This window comes from Fukomys damarensis, unplaced genomic scaffold, assembly GCF_012274545.1.
Source record: "Fukomys damarensis isolate Sample0158 unplaced genomic scaffold, DMR_v1.0_HiC HiC_scaffold_16, whole genome shotgun sequence".
Classification (NCBI taxonomy): domain Eukaryota; kingdom Metazoa; phylum Chordata; class Mammalia; order Rodentia; family Bathyergidae; genus Fukomys; species Fukomys damarensis.
The window spans coordinates 93,457,631-93,483,894 of record NW_022900928.1 but is presented as its reverse complement, the minus strand read 5'-3'; the positions used below and the strand labels follow the sequence as shown (position 1 = coordinate 93,483,894).

Sequence of the window (26,264 nt, the reverse complement as noted above, 5' to 3'; positions counted from 1 at the left end):
ATAATTAAAAATTGTTTCTAATGATTATCTGTTCAGAATTGGATGCTAGTGCAGCTGGTCCCCTTTCTCTATTTACAGTCTGAGCCACAGAGTTATAGCACCAAGAAGAGTTGGTCACTTCATGTACAATGATGTAGACCTTATATGTACATAAAACACATTGGCAACTATCTCCTTATATCATAGTTTTTATGGCAAGATTTGGTTAGGTACAATCATAAAGGATAGGAAGAAGATAAGAGGGTCTCAGAAATGTGAAGTTTGCTGGGTGTGGTGGTGCATGCTTGTAATCCCAGCACTCGGGAGGTTCACTGTAAGTTCGAGACCAGCCTGGGCTACATAGTGAGTTCCAGGTCAGTTTCAAATATACAGTGAGACCCTGTCTCAAAAAAAAACAAGAAAGAAAGAAATGTGAGGTGTCAGGATTGAGAACATGTGAGAAGGAGCCTCAGAAACAATCAGTCCAACTCCTTCCATTTCTGGCTAAGCAGAGGGGGTCAGGGAACTCAGGCAAATGCAGACAGGAAGAATACAGGTTTTAGGGATGGACTCCACATGCAATGTTCATTTATCTCATAGACAGACTCATTTTCTGGTTATCAGAATAAACTTGGAGTCTCTGAACCAGTATTTTTTTCAGCCCAAGGTCAATTTTTATGTTTAAATTTCTTCTGCACTACTGTTTTGGTTTAGGATGCAATGATGATGAGATTCATTCCCACTGAAGTGGAGCAAAGTGAGTTTTGAGTTTGGAGTTAACATAAGTAGGACATCATAAGTTATCATTCATTTTTCACACATGGCCTATGGAACTATTTTCAAATATAATAATTCAAAGATTCTTGACTTATTTTTGAAAGACAGTGCCAATTACAGTAAGTCAAAATGAAATGGTGCAGTTCTAACACACCAATCTGCAAGTATTTCTTTTTTAGGTCAAAGGTAATATAAATTATACAGAGGAATCTGAAAGAAGAAAATGGGTGTGTGTGTGTGTGTGTGTGTGTGTGTGTGTGGCATATAAGGATGTGCTAGACTCCAAGAGGAGCTTCAGTATGTTTTTTTCTAATTTTTAATTAATAATTTTCTAAGATATGATTAAGTAAAACAAGGCAGAACTTTATTAAGGAATAATCTACATTAGCTTTCCAACCGAATGTCACAGACTTTATTTGCTTTCATAACATGAAATCTTCCCCTCTCTGTGAAATGGAGATGTCACATCTAGTGTTAACTGGACTAACTAAACTCTAATATCTTTTCATCACATTTAATTTTGGGGGGGTACTGGGGACCGAACTCAGGACCTTGCGCTTGCGAGGCAGGCGGCAGAACCACTGAGCTAAATCCCCGGCCTACATTTAATATTTTTGTGATTGTATGGATCGAATCCAAGGCCTAAGGCATGCTGGGCAAGTCTCTACCACTTAGCTACATCCCCATCTCTCAGCAGCTTTAAACCTAGTAGGCTTCCTAGGAGGAAGTTTCCATTCCTGCAAACTCGGGTGAAGCATTTCTGCTGAGAAATAAAAACCACTGGTGAGCGAAGCAGGGCAGAGGCACACTGATGAGGCCAGGTTGGAGGTTAGATTTTGATGGCCATGGTCCAGAGGAGCGGGTGGTCTGTCTCCACAGTCACAACACCAGAGCCGTCATAGGTATTAGAAGTGCTGACCAGTGTTCCAAAACCAAGCACATTGTTTGCTGTAGGGGGGAGAAGAAAAATAAACATTAGTGACAAGCAACCTTTCTGTAAACTGGCTTTGTCAATAGTTATAAAACAAACAAACAAACAAGTACATAACTTTGATAGAAGATATATAAAAGTAGAACAGAAAAAAATAAATGTTAGGATTATAGAACTAAAAATTTCTATAGCTTGCTACAATTCCTCTTCCTGGTTACTTGTTATTTATCATTATATATATACATATTATATATATGTGTGTGTGTGTGTGTGTGTGTATATATATATATACACACACACACACACACAAGTATATATATATATATATATATATACACACACACACACACACACATATATATATATGGTACTAAATTTTATTTTAAAATTTATTTCATTTTTCTTTGCTCACTGAAAAACCAAAACCCTTATCTATAATGTGCAATATACTTCCTTGCCTGTCTGGGTATAGTTTTATTTTTTATTGTTGATTCAAAATTAACATTTTTATGCTATTAAACCCTATAAAGATACAATTTTGACTTCACATACAAGTGAAAAGCTAAAGATCTTAAGAAAAGGCATAGGATTTTGGCCATGAAGAAGAGCTACAGTGAATATGACTTATGTTACATAAAATTAAAAGGAACTCAGAGATCACAGCAGATTTCAAATACATATGATACTGAGCAAGTCACACAAACTCAGCTCTACAATGAGGGCAAGAAGTGAAATAGTATTTTATGTACATGAATACTATAGAGCTAAAATATTTATAAATTTCATAAAGATCACATAAATATATTCCTATATTTCTGACATGTCAGGGCCTTGCTGCAGATCATCATTAACTTTCCTTTGCTCACATGAGAGCAGTTCCCTTCCCCAACATGACTCCAGACCCTTGCTAATCAATGTTAATGTCTTTGGTAAAATCTGAAGAGAAAAATAAATGTCAAGGAGTCTAAAGTCACAAGAGTCACCTTTTCCTTCACATAAAACCCACTATGAAGTTACACAGCCTGGGGAAAGAAGCTACAATGCTCACTCCCACTAGAGGGAGCCTGTTATCTTTCTGATGAAATCCTGAAAAGGCAATTTAAAATTTCAGCAGTGGCATTACAGGGTAATGAATCATCAGTATTACCAGTTTACATGATGTATGTATTAAAATATAGGCTGTTTTCTAGTTGTCAGCATCTTGACTAATGCAAGCACCAAGGTGTAAAGTAGAACTCTACAGGAACACAGAGTGAACCTCATATGAATATTTCCCTAACATGTAATTCAGTATAAGAAGATCCTCCTTTGTACATAACAGCGACTTTGGAGATAAAGTTTCTAAAAGGCAGTGATCTACACACAGTGTTTACTGATATAGACATTACTGCATGGAAGGATAGTGGGTTAGGGTGGAGGTTGTGGCAGGATTCACAAGGTCAACTTGGCATCTCTGTGGGCGATAGGAGAGGTCTTGACCCTCCTGAATGGAACGGTGGCCTTGCCTGCCATCAGGGTGACCCCCCCACCCCGTAGCTTGAGACTATTCCAGGTCTAGGGACACAAGGTTGCCCCAACAGCCAAGAGATAAGGAGGTGGAGAGCATTTCAAGCCTTCATACCATTTAACCAGCACGGCAGTGGAGAGGCCTGACAACTTTAAAGTGGAAACTTCCTTGTGCAGACCCTTCTGAGTTTGATGGTATTCTGGGCTCAAAATATAAAATAATAAAACTATTTCTCTAGTGTATAATTTTTTTTATTTTCTAAAAGAGACTATGGAGTCTAGGTCATCAGGAGTAGATACCCATGATACATATCCTGGGTTTTCTAAGACATTGAGCATCCTGATTCTCAGTTTTGGAAAGAACTCAATTAGGGCATAAAAAGATGCAATATTTTCTTTGTAATAAACACTTCAGTTAAGTGAGATGACTATTAGCCATACTTAAATATTATTTTTGGTTACCATGAATTACAGTGACATTTGATAATCTTTAGTTTCATAGAAGAATAAAAAAAGCTGAGCCTGGAACACAAAATCATAAATTGCAATTTACTATGTCATTCCAATTATTTTGGAATATATTTTCATTCCAAAGCATCAGAATTTTGGATAAAAGTTTTCTTAGAAGAAAAAAAATTTGATGATAATATTTGGGATCATCACTGAGCTCTCCTTACCATAAATATCTGAGGCTTAATCCTGAAATAAAGTAATGGGTGGGTATCCATATCTGAGATGCTAAAGACCAGAAAGGAGTGTTTCTGATTTCAGATTTTGGAATATTTGCATATATACAAGTAAAATTAGATATGTTGGTGATAACACCAAGTCTAAACATAAAATTAATTTATATCTTGCTTGCGTTGTGTATACACAGGCTAAGAAAAATTTTAGACAATATTTTTAACCTGCTCGCATTTTGAGTGCTGTCTATCACATAAGGTCAGGTGTGGAATTTTCTGCATTCATGGTATTATATATTGACACTTAGAGTTCCCGGATTTTGGAGCAGTTTGGATATTCTTTTTTTTTTCTCATTGAGTTTATTGGTACATTTTAGGTATACAGTACAGTTACATTCATTATTGGGATCTTATACCTTTACATGACAGGTCTTGGTTCTCATTTTTGGATATTCTGATTAGAAATGCTTACCCTAATGCTTATGTAAAACCACCAGAGAAATATAGCTTTCTACAGTACAAATTACTTCTTTACTTTTTATCCTAGAGGACGTATCTAAAACATTGGTTTGCTGAAATATAGAAAATTTAGACTCAGATATTTCCCTGCCTTGTTTGCAGAAAGTACAGCTAACCATTTCTAAGACAGTCATATCATCATTTTACAAAAGACAAGAATAAAATAATTGTAGATACATGTGTAAAATTATAAGCAATTATATGACATGTGACAAACATAACCTAGTAATGCTTGCTCTGTCTGAATGCAAAAGTTTTGTCTCCTCTATTTGTTTCAAGCCATTGTCATCAATTGTGTTGAGGACAAGATTTATTGTAGCAATGACAATAAAAATATTGGCCAGGGAGGATTGCTAATGGCATATTAGGGGATGAAAAGAAATAGCCTGACTTTTGGATTTTCATATTTTACAAAAAGAGCAGAAACTAAAAATATAAGTAACATTAACATAGATGTTACAGTTTTCGTCTTTATCTCAAACTTTCCCATATTTTTAAGAAATGGTCTGTATGGAACATATACAGACTGCTTTGTTTTGTCATTATTCCCTGCACAATACATCATAACAACTACTCATACTGCATTTACGTTGCATTTGTTATTGCAAGTCATCTAGAGGTTAAAGTATAGCGGAGGTAAGAGGAAATCATGTGCAAAACTGTGTCATTTTACAGAAGGGACTCAAGTATCCAGATTTTGGTAACTGGGAGATTCAGAGACCTATCCAGTGTGGACACCAAGGGATGATTGCACTTATTAAGGCTTGATTGTGACTTGGGCTCCAAGGGTACAAAGATGAGTGTCTCTGCCCTCAGGGTCTTCCTGTATTAGTACAAAAGAAAGCTGTAGATAAATCAAACTCAGAGGCAGAACAGACGCACAAGGCAGAACAAAGAGTATGGACATGGTTTCCTGCCTGGCAGTTAGGATGGGTTGTATATTCAAGTGGAAAGAAAATCCTGTGGTGGTGGGGGCCACAGGCAACCTCAAAGGCCCAGCCCCTGGGCCCAAGTTTCTATAGGCTGACATCAGTTCTTATACAAAAATAAGTAATTAAAATTCCAAAATAGGCAATGAAAATATTAAATGGAAAAAAAAATCGGGGGGGGGTAGCTTTGCTTGGGAGATGCTGTTCTGAGGTGATAGGTGAGCATCATTCCTGCAAGACACTACCTGAATCCTTGTAGTCTATTGAGGAAGTCAAGGCAAAGCAAGCTTTCTGTTGAAATATATAGGTGAGGAGATGAAGCTCAGAGCGGTTAAATCCACAGGCCATGATGGGAGTAGAGTGAAGGAGGTGAGTAGTGAGAGAACAGCAATTTCTATTCAGTGGCAGCGAACCTATGGCATGTGTGCTGCAGTAGGCTGTTTATATCATCAAAAGCTCTAAAATGTTTGCCATCCCTGTGAGTCCTGACCTAGAGGATGCTTTCCACTTCCTCCAGACAAATGTTTGATGCACCTGTTATGATTAATCCTAGTGCTTCCTACCCTCCTGGAACATTAGGTTCAGTTCTAGAAGTTTAGTTAGATATAGGGGACACCATTAACTATTTCAGACATGTTGGTGCCACTGTATATTCTGTAGTCCTAATTCTCTGAAGATCTATATCACATTTGGAGAAAAGGCTACACATTAAGAAGATATGACTCAGATTTTATTACCAGAAAAAAGAACTATGCTGTCTCTACATCGAGAACCTATATTCTAATAACATAGAAAACAGATAGGTGGGCAGAGTCCTAGTTACATATGAATTACCAAAGCTGAATCAAGAAGATATAAACATCCCAATAAGCCAGTATCAGTCAATGCAAATGAAGTTGTAATTAAAAACCTACCAACAAAGAAAACCCCAGGCCCTGACAGATTCACTGCTGAATTCTACAAAAAATTTAGAGAAGATCTAATGCTGCTACTTCTAAAAATCTATAATGAAATGGGAAGGGAAGCAATACTCCCAGATTCATTCCTGGGAGCAAGCATTATCCCGATACCAAAACCAGAGAAGAGAAAGATACAACCAAAAAGAGCACTATAGCCCAATTTCCTTATTGAACATAGAAGCAAAATTCTCAATAAGATACTGGCAAACAGAATGCAGCAAATCATCAAAAAATGTGGGATTCATCCTAGGGAGGGAGGGATGGTTCAACATACGTAAATCAATAAATGTAATATGCCATATCAACAGAGCCAAGGACAAAAACCTTATGATCATCTCAATAGATGCAGGAAAACTGACCAAATCCAACACCCATTCATGGTAAAAATCCTACAGAAAATTGGAATGGATGGTCTTTATCTCAATCTGATAAAAGCTATCTGCAACAAATTAACAGCCAACATCATACTTAAGGGACAAAAAGGTAAAGCTTTCACTCTAAAATCAGAAGACAAAGATGTTCACTATCGGGCCTGGGATTTGGCTCAGTGGTTCTGCCTTCTGCCTCCAAGTGCAAGGACCTGAGTTCGATCATCCCCGGTACCATAAAAAAAAGATGTTCATTGTCACCACTCTTACTCAATGTAGTTGTGGAAACTTTAGACACGCAATTAGATAAGAGAAAGAAATAAAAGGAATAAGGATAGAAAAGGAAGAAGTTAAATTATTATTATTTGCATATGATTTGATACTCTACATTAGAAGGCCCCGAAATCTCTACCAAAAAATTTCTAGATTTAATAACCAAATTTAGTAGCTTAGGTTGGTAAAAAGTCAACACTCAAAAATCAACAGCATTCCTGTATACAAAAACAAACTCACTGATGGAGAAATTAGGAAAATGTCACTTTTCACAATAGCATCCTCCAAAACGAAATACCTAGGAATCAACAAAGGAAGTTAAAAGACCTTCACATTGAAAATTACAGTAGTCTGAAAAAAAGAGATCCAAGAGGATATCAGAAAATGGAAAGATATCCCTTGTTTTTGGGTAGGAAGAACTAATACAGATTTAATGCAACATCAATGCAAATACCAATAGAATGTCTCACAGAATTAGGGAAAACAATCCCAAAATTCATTTGGAACCAGAAGAAACCTACAATAGCAAAAGCAATTCTGTACAACAAAGGCAAGGGAGGGGCATAACAATCCTGGACTTGAAATTATACTACAGAGCTACTGTGAGAAAAACAAACAGTTTGGTATTTGCAAAAATCCCCATTAAAAAACAAAAACAAAAACAAAAACAAAAACAAAAAACAACACAAACCAGATCTGAGGATCAGTGGAACCGATTATAAGATTCAGAAACAACTCCAAGCATACTCAGCCACCTTATCTTTGACAAAAGAGCCAAACATCTTCACTAGAAGAAAAGATAGCCTCTTTAATAAATGGTACTGGAAAAACTGGCTTTTACATGCCAAAGATTAAAAAGAGACCCATATCTTTCACTATACACGAAACTAAAATTGTAATGGATCAAAGACCTAAATATTAAAACAAACACTAAATCTGCTGAAGGAGAGAATAGACAGAACTCTTGAAAAAAATGGGTATAGTCAAAGACTTCATGAACAAAGCCCTGAACACATAGGAAATATTATAAAGAATCAACAACTGGGATCTAATCTTATTAAAAACCTTTGTACAGCAAGGGAAACCACCAACAGAGTGAAGAGACATCCCAATGTTGGAAAAAATTTCTGCCAGCTGTTCTCAAAGGACTAATATCTAGAACATATAGTGGACCCTCAAATTACAACCAACCTGATATACAGAAAACTTGGGTTATGACAGGAGCTTGAGTTTTAACTTATGACCATATTCTTGAGTTACAATCTAAATGCTGATCCCTTGTGCTTCCAGATGGTCTCAGATACAGATTTAACCCTCAAAACATTCTGGAAAGAACATTACAACACCCTTTCCTGTGTGGGGTTAATTGAGAAATCCTGGGCCAATGTCTCTTTAAGGACACTGAGATCTGCCTACGTATACAGGAAAGAGACTTTGAAGGCTGTGTAGAGTAACTTGAGCCTTCATTTGACTGACCTCAGTTACAACCAGGCCTTGTGAACAAAATGAGTTTATAAGTCAAGGGTCCACTGTAAAAAGAACTCCGAAAAATTAGACATCATTTGGCTGTTTTACTTTCTAGCCACTCCATATGTGTTAGCCAGCTGCTTGTCATTGTGACAAAATACCTGCGAATCAGCTTAAAGGATGAAAGCATTATCTTGGCTCCTGGTTCAGTCCATGTTCAGCTGTTCCCACCACTGTGTGCCTGAGGTGGGGTAGAAAGTCATAGTGAATGGGCATGGTGAAGCATTGCTGCTCACCTCATGGCAGCTGGGAAGCAAAAAACAAAACAAAACAAAAATAGCCAGAGAGGGAGGTGCCAGGGGCCAGATATAGTCCCCAGTGTCATGCCCACGCTGTACTGCCCTCAACTAGGCCAAACCTTCTGTTTGCATCACGTCCTGATAATGCCATCAAGTTATGATCTCATCAGTGTACTGCTTGGTGAAGTTAAGAGCCCTACCTTCCCCAGAAGCCCCTCAGGTGGTAACCCAGCCTGTAGCATATGAATTTTGGGGGACATTTAAGGTTCAAACCATGGCATCATGCCACGTGATGTATAATCACAGATCTATTCACAAATTAGATTGTAGATTTTCCATGAAAATTTTTGTCTCCTTTTGGAAGAAATCCAGTCTTTTATCTGCATGTTATAGCCTTCTACTCTTTAGAAAAAAATGTCATTTTAAAGCCTATATCACTCTTTGATTCTTTACTTGCCATAGATTAAATTAAATTAATTTATTTTGTACTGGGGATTGAACTCAGGTCCTTGTGCTTGTGAGGCAGGTGGCAGAACCACTGAGCTAAATCCCCAGCCCACCACAGACTAAATTTATAATTCTCTTTTCTATTAACAAGTGATTGGGTTGCTTCCCTAAAACATATTTTGCATCAAAAGCTGACTTATTTGGATTTCCAGTTTAGGGAAGGCAAAATACAAATATCTTTTTCCAAAAAGGAAGAAAGTGCTCAAGAGTCAATTTAGAAAGGTCAAAAGGACATTGCAGTGGGGACAAATCTGGAGCAATTTGAGATAGAAAAGAATGCTGAGAGAAATGCATTACTATATACTAAATAATAAAAAGAATCTCCAAGGCAGATGGAGGGAGGGAAATCTCTTTATGGAAGAATGCCAAATACTAAAGGAAGAAATGACAGGCATATGACATAACAGTTGGATTGGGAACAGCTAAAACCACTCACTAGAATGCTATTGGGGAGATTCACACAGTATCACAGCACCAGTCCACAAGCAATGCTTTTAATTCCCAAAGAAAAAAAGTATAGATCCTGTGGCTTTCATCTTAGCAAACTGATCAAGTAGCATTACAATGAAGGACAAACTGTTTTTATGTGTCTTGGGGGAAGAATATAACATCACCCATGTAACGATTTTTAGCAAAAATGCTTGACCTGAATCTAATCATGGGAAAATTATAAAACAAATCCAGGGTTGGGGATATATAGCTCAGTGGCACAGCACCTGTCTGGCAAGTACAAGGACCTGAGTTTGATCCCTGTACAAAAAAAAAAACCAAAAACAAAAAACCCACCAGAATGTGGGGCAGTTGATAAGTTAGTTGTCAGAACTATCCATGTTATGCAAACTGAAAACAATGGAATAACTTTTTTATATTAAAAGAGTAAACAGACATGACAACTATAGATAATATATTATTCATTAATATATCTAAGATTTCAAAATGTTTAGCAAAGCATTACCAGGACAATTGATGAACATAAGTAGGGATGGTTAACTACCATCCTATCAATGTTGTATTTTTTGATGTAGGTAATGGCACTTTAGTTATGTAGGAGAATAATTTTGTTTTTAGGAGATAGTGGACTGAAGAATTTCAGGAGTTTGATATGATTATGTCTTTGGCTTATTTTCAAATGATTCAGAAACAAAATATACAATAAAAAATGCAAATGGAGAACTAACTATAATAGTTGGTAAAGCTCACTGAAAAGTATACTGATTTTGCTGTACCATTCATTCTTTTCTTTGGTAGGTTTGAAACTTTTCAATATTAAAAGTCAATATTACGACCTGGGGAGAAATGCTGGGGTGGCAGGCTCGGAACTTATCAAAGGAAGCACTTTCCGGTTCATCTTTTTCTCAGGAGCCAAAGTAAGCCCATTACCAGGTGTTAAGAAATGCTCACTGATTTGCAGCACATCAAAATAAACTTGAATTGAAGAAATGTGTGTCAGATTGAGAACGAAGTCATCCAGCCTGGAATATGTCTGCATTACCACTTCTTAAGGAGCTCCTAAGAGACACTGGGCATTCAGAGTGGGACGTGGTAAGAAGTCCTTCCTTTGTCAGTTTATTGACAGATCCAAGGACAGCCTTTGTGTACACTCTGGGGTGGGGGAGGGCCTGAGACTGAGATTTAACCTGTGGATCTGCCACAACTGCTGCCTGGGAAATGCTAACAGCAAACCTTATTGTTATGCATGCCACTGATAACAAGCCTCCCTAGCTCTTTCTTTTTGGATTTTATCTCCCCAAACCCTGAAGTGCCAGAGACTTCCCAAGGTGAGCTCTCATAGCCTCACCTCTCCTCTCCTGCCACAAATTCTTTCTTGAACTCAAGAGTCTGAGGAAGGGCTTTTATGATGATTCTATTTGAAAATGGTTACATTTATCTTCATCTCTCTCAGAATTCACGCATTTCCCTTGCCCTTGGGTTACGGCTGGAAGGCTGATATTTAATTCTTCCTTCTGCACATTTTCTGTGTTATGACTCAGGCAGCTGTCCGAAAAACAATTACCCTAGAAAAGTGTTGTTTCTTGGAGGAATAACAACTAATTATGCCAGTTAAAAAATGTCCCTCAAGATCAGCACTTTCAGATCTTTTTGCTTTCCTAAAATAAACAATAATGTTATTATTTTTCTTTGTTAAAATGAATTCCCTAATGTGTTATGTCATTAGCATATTCTACTCAAAATAGGCCCTCTGATACAGCTAAAAAGCCAGAGAGAGCTACTTTCGTAAAGGAAGAAGAATAAAAAAGGTTGCTTGGTTCATGAGATAAAATGGACGGTTCAGATCCATAAAATATGACCTGTTTGCACTAATTATTAGTGGTAAAATGAATGAACTGTGTAGAAGTGTGAAATCTGCAGAGTGAAACTCCAGTATTAGATTTAAATGTGTGTGCAAAGATGGGAGGACAGCCTGTTCAGGGCTTCTGCAATTGAGTTATGTTGCTCCTGCCTGAGAATCCTGGACACTGGCCTGCCCACACCACCCACATGTGTGACAATAGAGGCCTGAACATGGCAGATTCACGTTCCATCCCAGTGTGCTGCTGCCGCCTGTAGAACAAAGCAGGTCATTGCGTGTGGTTCCGTCTCTGTGCAACCCTTGATGATAGTTGCATTTCCACTGTAATGTTCTAAGCCTGCTGCTCAGAGTTCCTCAGGTGACTCCACCATCTACTCAGCAAAGCCCAATAATTTCTGTCTCCAGTTATTTCTGATACCCCCACTATACAGATGGATGAATCAGTGGCTGTAAGGGCTTTGACTTCTCCAGAAAAACACTGAAAATCTGTGGTATTATCACCATTTCATTTGCACCAAAGAAGCTTTAAAGTGGTATTTGCCTTATCCTTCAAATGTCAACAGAGATTATTATAAGTGTATCAAACAAGTGGAAATAGTGGAGAAGAGGAATACAGAAGGTAGCACAGTGTGATTACTTGACATCAATCTCAAGCTTGCAGGTGATCTCTCTCCAAAATAAGTTAAATTCTAAAAAAGCACAGATTATGGCTCTTTAACAGTCATATCAGACCACCCTAAACAGACGGGCAAATAAAAATGTATAAACACTACGCTCAAGAAAAGTTGTATGTGATTTGAGAGTTTAAAGAGTGAAAAAATATTATGATGTATCACTTCCTCAGATGAGGAAAAATGAAAGGAGAGGGGGAGGGAAAAGTTATTGGCACCCCATTCCCCGCCCCAAGTCCCCCTGCTTTGAAAGACGTTAGTTATTTGATTAGTCTATTTTCCTGGCTAGCTATAAGCCAGCCTACTATGTCTCATGCATGCAATGAGTTGTATCTGTAACAAGCAGAATATCTTCTCATCTGGCAGATACACTTAATAATCTTATCATTACCTATATAGGTTTCAACCTATATAGGCTGTGCTTTGTGAAGGGTAAGATCTGGATAAAGTTGTCATGGTAGATATATATGGAAGTGGTAAAAATGTGGATCCAGAAGGTCAGTGACACATTTTGGCTTGTGACATCAGAAGAAAAAGGGGTATGGAAGGCAGTAAAGCCAACTGGCTCTAAAAGGGAGCAGACTCCTGGTAAATCCACTTTATAAGCTACTATTGCTGTCTTTAGATGCCACACAAAAACACAAAATTTTACATAGTAAAAAATAGATTTCTTATAGCTTTTTAGTGCCCAACTAAAATAAGGAAATGTATGTGATAAGTTTGATGATATACAGAGCAGTCATTAGAATTGAAAGCTTCATAGCAATATATTGTAGGTAAATGCTTTAGTTTTATAAAGGGAAAAATTCATAATTTGAACTACATACTTTGATCACAACTAGGTAAATATGTTTACCCTTATATAAATTTTCTTATAATTTTTAAACAATGAAATATAAAAATAAAAATAACATGGGTTTTCATGAACCAAGGCAAAAAGGAACATATCTCCTTAAGTCAAAGAGCAGAACTACTTTGGACAAAACTTCCCAAATACTGAACATAAGATACTCATATATAATATACATATAGTGTATACTCATATATACATTAAGGATGTTTAAAAAAATCTGTATTAAAATATATATATACCCCATTACCCAAAGAGAACTAAAAAATGCATCAACATTGAAAACAAAACCAAAACCAAAACTTTCCTATTTCCACCCCTAGGAGGAATTAGAAAAACCACTGAATATATTAAGAAATCTCAGGAGTAAAGCTTAGGTAGTAATAGAAGTTGATTTTTTATTTATGGTTGGAGAGAGCTGGTGAAATTAATCAGAGGACTCTGAGTCACTGAGTTTACAGAAAGCAGGTGAGATTGTGAATGATTTGCCATGTAAACTGCTCTGAGATTCCAGCTCAGGTTCGGTCATTTCAGGCTGCCCCACTGCCCCAGTGACTCCTTGCTGGTGAAATGCCTACTTCTCTCATGAAGGCCTCTTCCACTCTGCGTGTGTGTCCTGTTTCTTTCTGGCTCTTTAACTCTTGGGTTCCCTGTTGAAAAGAGTACTTGTCAACCACTGTTCCTCCAGCGACCCCTCTCCTAAACTATGGACATCAGTGTGACATTAACGGTTGGGTGATCTTTCTGAAACTCTGTAAGGCTCTTGAAAATGAAATCCACAGTGGCTTTTTGTTATACTGCTGAAAATATTTATAACAGAAATAGTAGATGGATGTTTATCATCCAGCGGAATCCATTAAATTATATGGTGGTTTTAAGAACAGAATTGGAAGGCCTGACCACTGTCTTTTAGGGAAAAATACATGTGATATAAGTTCAAATGTAATATTAATGGATTTCATTTTTTATACTAAATTTAATAAAGCAGTGTCTTAGACTTTGTCCAAAAACCTAGAAAATATATGCTTGCTCCTAATATTTCATCATAACCTATTTTAATTTTTAATTTCCCCTTAATGATACACAGTGATAAGATTTTAGGAATAGCTGACATATATGAATATATACAAATATTCTAACGAATCTGAAAAACATTAGCTAACCTTGAAAACAAGCTACTTGAATTTGCAGTTGATACATTTCCCTCTTGTTTGAGTTGTAATACTCAATCCATTGTTAAACATTCACACTGTGGACCTTTTCCTCCTCACCACACAAGCTTCTCTGATGAACTGTTTGTCTGCTTTGACTATTTGCATACACACTTGTATATCAGTGCTGCACTAAGTGATGGACAGGGAAGCCAAGTCTGTCTCGTGTCCTGTGAGTTACAGCGATATCCCCTGCAGTGTGCACTACAGACCTGCAGAATGGTACCCAAGGTATTATAGGCATTTTTTGCTGTAAGCCTAAATTGGACCGACAAGATTTGGCCCTTATTCCATAGGGGTGATTTCCCTCCAAAAGTATCCAAAGGTATAAGCAACTACCCCAAGCCCCATTTCCCTGTCTAGGCATGAAGAATTTATCTTTATGGATTGAATCTCCCTTTCTCATCTAAAAGGCATGTGTAGACATGTACCTTGAACAGGTGTGAGGCTCCTGCAGATGCCAGGCATGATTTCAGGCCTGAGATGTGTTCTACTAAGCACATTTCATTTTACTTACTAAATTTGCCATTTCAATCGGTCTTTGTCTAAGTTGCCTTCATATTTAAAATTTTTGAGTCAGAGAGGCCTACGTGGTTTAAAAATGCCATAGATTCAAACTGCTTTTGAAAACAGCCTTGTGTGGCTCTTGTAATATGCAATGCAAGAATAATGTTTTATTTTTGGATTCATTGAGATAGCTTACAAAAATGTTTTTAGTGACAAAAAATGTAAATTCAAAGAAAAAAGTTATTTTTCAAAAAAGACAATAGTGCAGTTGAATGTATGGAGTTCAATCTTCAATCATGGTGCTTGTGAAAAACTGCAAAAGGCATGTTCTGATATGTAGTGTGTTACTGGTCTCCCAAATGCAGAGAAAAGGGTTTACTCTTTGTTTTGATGGGAAAGAAAGAATTGCACCTTAATGTCCTCTATCTTTTAAAAAATATAGAAAATTTATTTTGGTAGCATTTGTCATTTTAGAATGCTTAAAATCTCTGTCCCTTTCTGATATTTTCGGATTTTCTAACATTTTGTGAAAATGATGAAAAAGGTGAAAATGATGCTATAATCTACACAGACATTCATATCTTTTATTATATGAAAGTAATTTTTTTTGATACTGGGAACCAAACTCAGGACTTTGCGCTTGCCAGGCAGGCACGTTGCCACTGAGCTACATTCCCAGCCCTTATGAAAGTAATTCTTAAGGATAAGTTGGGCATCATATGTATAACTGGAAGGAGTTCTTAAATTAGAATGTTGTTAATCTCTTAAAATTTACTATGAAAATAGTGAAAATATTATATTTGATCTTGTATTTATTTTTAAAAGTCACGGTTTTAACAAAGGGAGAAATACTAGAAAAAGTGGGCACACAGAATCCTAAAAGGTGCTCCCTCTCCTCGTTCTTTTTCTTCTGGTACCGTGTTCAAACTCAGGACCTTGTGCTTGCAAGGTAGGTGCTGTGCTCCTGAGCTAAATCCTTGGACCCCTCCCCTTATTCTTGTACTACAGGTCACTGTGGTGATGAACTGTGCCATCCTGCACAGATCAGGGCTCTGACACCATCACAAATGTTGGCAGGGCTTCAAGCTAGCATTAAGGCTTCACTTCACTGTGTGAGTAAATTTAGGGCCTTGGTGTTACTAGCAAAGACTTTTATTAAAAAGAAGGAAGATTATTTTCTATTTATGCCTGGGCTGTTCTCAATTAGTACAGTCTGCCAACTGAAGAGATTCCATTAAAACCAAGGAATCCCTAAAGGTCTCTCTTGAAATATCAATATACTTTTTTAATTAAAAAAAATTTTTTTTGAGACAGGGTCTCACGATGTAGTCAAGACTGACCTGGAACTCACGATGTAGCCCAGGCTGGTCTTGAACTCACAGCAATCCTCCTGTCTCAGCCTCCTGAGTGCTGGGCTTACAGGTGTGCGCCACCACGCCTGGCTTGAAATATCAATATTAAAATAAGTTTCTATATAGTGTTCTATAGTTTACTCACTACTCCAAATCACATAAACTCAGGCAGACATCAGCTTCATTTTGATCCCTTTTCTATCTGTGTGCTTAGCACAGAATGGATTGAATAAACATCTGAATAAGACAACCCAATTAAAGACTAAGCATGACTGGTACCTATTTTGAAAAGTCAACTTTGAACCTTGTCTGCTCTACAGATATCTGAGTCTTGATCCCAGCTGATTTACTCAGAGGGCCAAGACACACATCCATACTCCCTTGGCATTTACTCTTCCTAAACTCCCTGGTCACAGGACTTTTGAGTGACTTCAAGAGATCCCTTTCATAGAACTCTACCTTTTTAAAAACTGATTATTACTAACTGAAGTTTATCAGTCCCAAGTTTTCCAGAACTTCTTTAATGCTGCTTTTAGGCTACTGTATTAGCTTTCTTGTCACAGAGACACAGTAGCCAACACTCACAATTTAAAGGAAGAGAGGTTAATTTGTTCATGAGTTTAGTCCGTGGTCTGCTGGCTCCAAGGCAACGACTTAATGGTAGAAGGGCTTAGTTCATGGTGGCTGGGGAGGAAGCCACAGTCGAAGGGGTGAGGAGTCACCACTCTGCCCAGACCCACTCAGAAGCATGCTCCATCCATCCCCGTGTGGCTCCTAAAGCGAATCAAGTTGACCCTCCACCTGAACCAAAGAAGCTGCCTTACATGGATGAGTCCAGGGAATAGGATGTGGAATACTGGGCCCAAGGAATGGATCCTTTCTTCCCAATCTCTCTCTTTTTACCCTCTCCTCAGCTCTTCACATAATTCGAGACTTCAGATTACCTTTGTTTGAAGTTTATCGTGTCATATATCCACAGATGGGAACTTACTGCTACACAGTACCAGAAGTACTACTGTGTTTTGGAGGCACTGTGGGTAAGCTTAGCACACTAATGTGGAAGCCATGTCTCTCCTCAGCTGACATTAAGGTGCTTCTCTCACTAGATGTAAAAAGCACTTTCTGCATGGCTCAGTGGTTTTACTACTGGTGGAAACATCCCATTACATTTTCTCATCAGGCCATGAGGGAAAGAGAAATTCATTATGTGGAGAGAGACAAAGTAAAGGTTTACTACATAATCAATCAATGGTAATACACCTTTGTTTCTCTTACTAGGTAAACTGCCCTGAAATGTAGCAACAAAGGAATTTCTGGAATCATAAAAATAATCCTCCAAATATGCACACTCTGACACATCATTAATCATAACATTTATCATGCTTTATGAGTATATGTTTATAAGGTTAAATCTCCTTAAAATTGCTGAAGCCAAACAGCTTGTATGAATAACAGTAGGTTTAGTGTAGTTCTAGGAAGTTTTGTGACCACATTTAGTGTTTAGGTCTATATCTGGTATTGATATTTGAAATTTCATAGTTGAAAAAAAATCTGCAACAAGATTGACATAATGGTTACTTCTTAGATCAGTGAAAGAACAATGGATTAAAGTCCAATCTTAAGTAGCTATAACAGCTTAGGCAAGTCATTTATTCTTTCTGGGTCTGAATTCTAAATGTGCAAAATATGAAATTTGTGTTCTGTGATTTCTAAAGTCTCTATCTTTTCGTCTGAGAGTGAGAGTGAGTGGTCTGAAGGCTCTACTTTCACAGCTGGGGTCTGTTTCTTCCAAGATTCAAAATAATGTGATGCAGATATATTTGTTTTTTGGGGGGTGGGGTGGGGAGGGGGCTAGGGTTAAACTTAGGGCCTTGTAAAGGCCAAGCATGTGTTCTACCACTGAACTATAAACCTAACCCCTATGCTGCAATTTCTAAAACTTTCCCTTCACTGTACATCAATTTCCATGTTTTTTTCTTTTTGGTACTGGGGATTGAACTCAGGACCTTCTGCTTGCAAGGCAGGCAGCAGAACCACTGAGCTAAAACTCCGGCACTCCATGTTAATTTTTAAAATGTTATTTACACAAATTTTCTTATCTCCACTCTCCATGTTCACTATTTCCTGAGTCTCTTCTCTCTGATTCCATATTTTTAAATAAAACCATAATGGATTCTTAATCGAAGATCATTTTAGTTTCAAATAAAGTAGTGAGAAACTGATTATACAAATGAAAAATGGTAGAACCTACAGAAACCTACCCAGGAAACCAATCCTCATTCACAACAAGTAGCCCAGGAAATCGGCCCACTATAGATTAGACTCGGAATCCAGGAAGCCAAAGGATTTCTCTAACAATTGGTCCAACATGGCTCAAGAATTTATAGATAAGAGATAACTTCCGGAATTTTTGTGCTATCTTGCAGCTGTATGACCAACTAAAGAAATGTAAATACGTTCCTATGACCCATCCCAGAGGACACCCTGCCACTAGCCCACCCCTCCTTACAGCTTCTCCTTGCTACAGATTTCAATTAGGCCACAGTGGAAATATTTCTTTTGTAGGATAAAGCTGTTCTACTCCTCTTCCTCCTTTGAATCTCTGTCAGAAAATAGATTCTGCAAATGACTCTGGATACACAGCTTTTTCTCATTCTCTTTTGGTTAGTCTTCATTTATTTTCACAGTGGGATTAAAAAGAAAGCACGGAGCTTCAACTAGGTGCTCAGTTGGGGCAAACTTTCTACATTTCCTTGGTTAATTATTTTAAAGTTCTGGGTAACTGTTATTTAAAATTATATATTAAAACTTGCTAACCTCTCCTGGATGCTTAACATCTATCTGCACTGAGCATGTGGTTTTACCCTATTTTTTGGAGGGAGAAATTAGACCAAGAAGTCCTTCATCTGTTTTATGGATACTCATTCTTTCAGTTCCTCTTTTCTTCTGGTTATGACATTTCCTCTGTCCAGGGCTCAGAATCTCACTGTCCCCAAACTTCTCAGTGTAGATCTACAGGTTATTTGCCACTCTCTCTTGCATCTTCACATTGTCTCCTCATTGCTTTCTAGAAACATTTAGATACATTCAAGACTCTACCACTTAAAACTCTCTCAGTTTCTTCCCTAAACTAAGCCCCTTTTAGTTGTTAATCTCTTTTTCTACTTTAAAATCCAACTGTTAAGATGTCTTCTTGTTCATTTCCATTCACTGCAGAGCCTGCTGCAATGTAAGCTCCTCTCTGTTACTTCACTAAACTGTACTAAGAGTACCCGTTGCTTTTTTTTTGCTTCAAACACAATGTGAATTGATTGCCTAGTACTGTGACCGAACACACAGTAAACCCTTTATATTTCTGGAATCCTTAATTTTAAAAATAGCTCTTCACTGTTGAGCTATGCATCGGTATATAGCTTTCCTAGAATTAATAATATAATCCTCACAACAACCGGGTGAAGTAAGCATTATTACTATGAAGCAGGACTTAAAAAGAAGGAAAAACAAGCTGCCCATACCCAAGCAATTCTCCTTTAGACTTCCCCCTCCCTATGGCTGTTGTTCTATTACAAATAAAATTAGTAACTTCGCCCCTGTAAGTAAGGCTGCACCATGCCGTTCTCATAAGATCCTGTTTTTACCTAACCAAGGCCATCTAAGATATGCTAAGTCACAAAACTGTCACAGCTTGACTGACTGCCTTTGTTCTGCTTCTGTCCACAAGTTTCACACCATTAGGTAGACAAATCCCTCGCTGCAACATCCATACAACTAGAACCCTTGCTTTGTTCTGGGCTCAGTCTTTGGATACGAGTGTGCTGAGCCAGTGCACACCTAAATAAATCCTCCTGCTTTACCTGGTGGTCTCTCTGATCTCTTAAATGCTGCAACAACTACTATTCCTGCTACAGAAATGGGGGTGCATAGAGAGTAGATTGTGTCCTGTGTAAACATACACCTTCTTCCAAAGGTTAAACATAATGTTCTCCCTATGAGATGTCAATAAAATCTGGAAAATGCCCTGGATAATTCTTAGCATATTTCCTGGCACATGAAAAAGTTCAATATATATTGGGTATTACTATTTTTTTTTCAAAGCATCTAACAGTGTCTGACACACAGAATATACTTAATAAATACAGACTTATTAAATGTGATAGAGGTCATAATAATGATGCTCAAATAATTATTTTTGCTGGAAGCTGTGCCCTGTGAAAGCATTCAAAGCAAGCAGAGGCATGTTTCTATAACCTAGAGGCCCAGGGAGGGTTTAATCTGGTCACACTGACTTCAGGGAAGCGTAACAAAAATGTTTTTATTTTTTCTTTCTCCATAATTACCCATCCATTTCTAAAAAGGGAAAATTATAGAGAGTATCTCATTAAGGCAAATATTAGTTTGTAGGTGTGAATTGCAAGGGAGAGCAATTCAATCTTTTTTCCTATTACTGATGTGAATAAATATTAAAATTCATGTGATTTAAATTAAAAACTCTGCTATTCTATGAACATAAAGTGTAATTACAGAGTTGAACAAAACAAAAGGAGACATAAAAGTATAGATTTACTGATTTACTACTCTGCCTTCCCTCCCACTGGAATCAGTTTATGCTGGACAGAGAGAATAAAGACAGCTGAGGAACAACAGGCTGTTAACACAAATTATAAGGAAATAAACTCCCTTGAAATTTCAGGAACTGAGCCAATGGAGGAAAAGTAAAGTGTGACACTGTGGGGCTGGGGATTTAGCTCAGTGCTGCCACCACCTCACAAGTGCAAGGTCCCGAGTTCAATCCCCGGTACCCCTCCCCAAAGTGTGACACTGTAAAAATAAAAAGATTTATATCTATTTGTTACTCTGCCTCTATATGTTATATTCATAGGTGCATCCTCCAAAGGTAGTTGCCCCAAAAATATCCTACAAAGACATGCTTACCAACTGGAAAGTATCTTTCCTTAGTGCAAGAGCAAAGAGCTACTCATGGACACTGTATTACTTTAATGATATCGCCCTTAGGGAAAGAAGAATGTACTTGAATCTGGTGAGGGTAGGAGGAAGTACAGGATGTAAACAGACTACCAGGTACAGATTTCACTGAGTTTCTGGATCAAAATACACTATAAGTAGATAAAAAGTAACTTAGAATCAAATTTGGGCGGGGGAGGAAAAGAATCACTCAGACCAGCAAAAGCAAGTATTGTAGCTGGATGTGCTATCTTTCTGGATTTCATGCAGAGGTTAAGGATATTCCAAACTCATGAAAGCTACTGAGAACACTCCTTATGGAGCAGCTCCTACATACTAGTGTACAGCAAGCATGTTTAAAAATACAAACAACAGAATACTATATTTTATCTCAGCAGACTAAACATTACTAATTTATAGACATAACTCTGAGGATGGGATCACCACTAGAAAATAGGAATGGAAATGCTTCCTTTGAGTGAATCCTTCAAAAGATTGCAAAACATGAACGCTAAAGGTTTTAAATATCATGAAACCAAAAAGTACTACATTCAGTAGAACAAAAGGACTATGAAGCTCTGTTCGGAGCAAAAGAAGCAGAGAATTTTTTTCTACCTGGAGAAGATGATGTAGCATCAGGTACTTGGCTCTTACTTGGCACCCTATTCCCCATGAGGGAAAATGACATGTGTCACATGCCTAAGAAACTGAGCAAGGCATGGGGTGAAATGGAGTTGTTTGCTGGACTCAGATCTTTGGGTTGAACAATAACCCTTATGTGATGCTTTTCAAAAGCCATAGTTTTGTGTATTAAGAATATGGTGAAGTATGGGGTAAATGATTACATAGAAGATGAATTTACGGATGTTGGAACACTCTTCTAAAGAGCACAGATTAGCAGTTCTTTGAAAAGGCCTCAAATACTGGAAGATTATGTCCTTAAACTAGTTCATTCAACTTTGCATCATCTTATTAGAGTAAAACCAGTAAAGTTAATCTTATTTGTAAATGGCAATAGACTGGGAGAGTGAAACTAAACAAAGAAGACTCACAATGATCCTGAAAAGTTACTGTGACAAGCCCCATGCTGCAGGGAGGATGATGCATTTTAAAAGGATGACTTTTAAGATATGTGAATTATGTATTAAGAAAGTATTACATAAAAACCAAAGCAAAAAAACAGGAGACTGTTTAACTGGAAAGTGTATGGTATCATTTTGAGTTAAAAAACCAAACAAAGACCATGCAGCAGGAAAGCGTAATTGGTAATACTGATAGCACTTGAGTAGAGGATGAGCTCAGTGTCAGCCAAGGGCAGGGCCCACTGGAGTCATAGCTTCCGCAACTTCCACTCTGTCTTCCTCTAGTAGTTTTACAGTTTCAAGTCTTCCATTTAATCCATTTTGAGTTGATTTCTGATGTGAGATAAGAGTCCATTTTCATTCGTTTACATGTGGATAACCTGTTGTTCCAACATCACATAGTATTAAGTAGACTGTCCTTTTGTCATTGTGTGTTCTTGGTGCTGTGACTATAAATGCACAGGGTTACTTCTTGGCTCTCTTTATAGCCATTGATCTGTATGTCTGTTTTTACATCAGTACCACGCTCTCGTGACTTATACAGTATTGTGAAGTCAGGTAGTGTGATTCTTGCTTTGTTGTCTCTGTTCAAGATTACTTTTACTATTCAATGGTGTTTTGTGCTTCCATCAGCATTCATTCATTCATTCATTCAGGTATTGAGGATTGAACTCCAGCCCTTGTGCTTGCAAGGTAGGTGCCGGAACCACTGAGCTAAATCCCTGGCCCACAATTTCATATTTTGTAAAATAAAAAATGGAGGTGCACTTGTCACTTTGGGTAGTATGGATATTTTAATAATATTAATTCTCAAAATCCATGAACATGTAGATTTTCCACTCATTTGTATTGTTAACTGTTTCTTTCAACAAGGTTTTTAGTTTTTAGGGTACAGATCCTTTTCTTCCTTGGGTAAACTTAGGCATTTAAAAATGCTATAGTGAATGGGACTGATTTCTTCATTTCTCTTTCAGAGGGTTCAGTTTTTAGTTTAAAGAAACACTACTTATTATTTTGTGCTGATTCTGTATCCTGTAACTTTACTGAATTCACTTATCAGCTCTAACAGTTTTAGGTGGAGTGCTTACAGTTTTCTGTATGCAAGATTAGGACACCTTCAAACATATTATTTCACTTCCTTTATCTTGTATACATTCTCTGGCAAAGATTTGTAGTACTACAGTTGAATAGAAGGGCTGAAAATAGATATCCTTGGGTTGTTCTTGACCTTAGAGAAAAAGCTTTAATTTTTTTCCCACTGAGTCTGATGGTAGCAATGAGCTTCCCAGATACGGCCTTTGTTCTGTCAAGGAATATTCTTTCTATGCCTAATTTGTTCAGGGTGTTTTTTTTGTTTTCATTTTTTTAATGAAAGCATGCTGAATTCTGTCAAATCCCTTTTCTGTGTCCATAGAGATGATCATATAGGTTTCATATAAGATGGTGTATAACATTTATTGTATTGTATATGTCAAACCATCCTTGTATCTCAGGGATAAATCCCACTTCATCATGGTAAATGGTGCTGTTGGAATCAGTTTGCTATTTTGTAGTGGACTTCTGCATGTGTGTTTATCAATGATATTGGCCTGCAATATTCTGTTTTAAAGTATCTTTGTGTGGCATTACTTTCACTGTAGTGGTGACTTCTTCAAATAAATATGGAAAATTTTCTCTTCTTCAATTAGTTTGAGAATTGGTATTAGTTTCTAAGTACTGTGAAGAACCCTGCTGTGACATCATCTGATTGTATAATTTTCTTTGATGGGAAACAGATCAACACTCACCCTCCTCTCCCTCCCGCCTCTCCCTTTCCGGATCCAGTCTCATTATACACTCTTGGGGTCTGCAGATTAACTATTTCTTCTTGATTCATTCTTAGTAGGTTGCTATCCAAATTGTTTATAGTAGTGTCTAATAATTCTCAGTATTTTTGTGATATCAGTTACAATGTCTCCTCTTTCATTTTTTATTTTATTTAGTTTTTTCTGTTTTTTTTTTTTTTCTATTTGGCTAACGGGCTATTAATTTATCTTTTCAAAAATAAACCTCTGATTCACTGATCTTTCTATTGTCTCCTTAGTCTCCATTTCATCTATTCTTGCTCTGACACAATTTCCTTGCTTCCGACTTTTTAGTTTTGTTTGCCATTCTTTTTCTAATTCCTTAAGGTATATTCTTAAGCTGTTTGTTTGCGATCTATCTTCTTTTTGGACATAGGCATTCAATTTATCTTTTCAAAAATAAACCTCTGATTCACTGATCTTTCTATTGTCTCCTTAGTCTCCATTTCATCTATTCTTGCTCTGACACAATTTCCTTGCTTCCGACTTTTGAGTTTTGTTTGCCATTCTTTTTCTAATTCCTTAAGGTATATTCTTAAGCTGTTTGTTTGCGATCTATCTTCTTTTTGGACATAGGCATTCACTGTTTTAAGTTTCCTTAGTTCTGCTTTAGGATGCATCTCATACATTTATTTTATTACTTTAGATATTTTAAGATGTTCATTAGTTTCAAGGTATTTTAAATTTAATTTTTTAATTCTTTGATCTGCTTATTTTGAAGTATGCTAATTGCCATTTATTTATATAGTTTCTAAAATTCCCACTATCATTGATTTCTAGTTTCATTCCACAATGGTCAAAAGAGAGATTAATATTTCAGTCTTCTTGTATTTTTAAAGATATCTTTTGTGGTCAAACATTCATGTGTCCTGGAGAATGTCTGTGTTGGATGGAACGTTCTATTTATGTCTGTTAGGTCCAGTTGGTCTGAAGTGTTGTTCAAGCTCACTGTTTCCTTTATTGATTTTTCTGTCTGGACCATCTATCCATTCATTGTTGAAATATAGTACTGGACTCTTCTCATTGTATTGCAGTTTATTTTGCCCTTCAGGTCTATTACTATTTACTTTATGTATTTAAGTGATCTGCTATAAAGTACATATATATTTGAAATTGTTATAGTTGCTTGATGAATTCACCCCTTCTAAACCTATCATAAATAGAATAGAACAGTATTTTTTCTATCTGTTCACTTTTAGATTGTGTCCCTTAATACTACAAATGAGTCTCTTGTAGGTAGCATATTATTAGCTCTTTGATTTTCCTTTATTGATTCAGCTACTCTGTTCCTTTTCAGAGTTACTATTAATAAGTAAAGGCTTACTACTTGTATTTTGTTTATTGCTTCCTGAATTCTTTGTAGTTTGTTTGTTGCTTTCTTCCAATCTTGCTGTCTTTCTTTGTGATTTGTTGTTAGGAAGTGGCATGCTTTAATTCCTTTCTCTTTTTTCATTTGTGTGTTTATGCTTATGTAAGCCACTGAGGTTTGAAACACAGTTATTCATGGGGAGAGCAACAAATGCAGTACGAAAATAAGGATCAGAATTCAAAGTTTGCAGGCTCTTATTGTAATGCAGCATTATCGCATTTATTGTTGTTATTACCCTAGGCATGTCAGTGTTACTAGTAGAAATTAATCTTTGGGATTCTTCTGTTTTCCTCTGTGTCTTTTTCAGTAACTATAGTTAATTCTTGGCTTCACTACCATAGTTTCCCACTGCCTTTCAACCTTTTTGTTAGTATTCAGTTTCCTATGTTTTGGGACCTTTTTCTTTTTTTTTTTTACATTTTCCTTTCCTTTCTCTTCTCTCCTGTTTCTTTTTTTTTTTTAAAGTTTTAACTCTTTCAAATAATGGTCTGTTTCTATAACATTTCATTCCATGTTAAGATCCACACAGACTTTGAATAAAAGTGGAAACACAAGTAATAATCATCATTATCATTCTTACCTCAGCTTAATTTTACCTAATATATAGAATAACTCCAGAGACTTAAGAGTCTTGATATACTTTAAAAAAAAATAAAGTTCATACATCAGAATGCACAAATGGGAAACACAGAGGGAGAAGCATGTCCCATGAAGTGCTTTGAACACTGACAGCTGCAATTTATCAACATAAATTACTGTGCTTAGCTGCAAAGCTTCTGTCACAGAGAGACAGGGTATTTCCTAAATTACCTGCTGCCTTCTTTAATAATTATCTTAGTTCTTACATTCCAGACATTCCAGAATAAAAAAAGATACCTTGATGCACACAGAGACAGAAAAATTCAGAT

General features: G+C 36.9%; 1 protein-coding gene across 3 annotated transcripts in view; it reads right to left on the bottom strand.

The window, feature by feature from the left end:
* Window positions 1-350: 350 nt before the first annotated feature.
* The window catches only part of Tpk1 (thiamin pyrophosphokinase 1), a 360,539-nt gene continuing 334,625 nt past the window's right edge, over window positions 351-26,264 (bottom strand). For all 3 annotated transcript variants that reach the window (XM_010638567.3, XM_010638570.3, XM_010638579.3), the window contains one exon: window positions 351-1,704. In XM_010638567.3, the coding sequence (XP_010636869.1) occupies window positions 1,586-1,704 (119 nt within the window). In that variant the 3' untranslated portion in view covers window positions 351-1,585. The remainder of the gene's footprint in view (window positions 1,705-26,264) is intronic.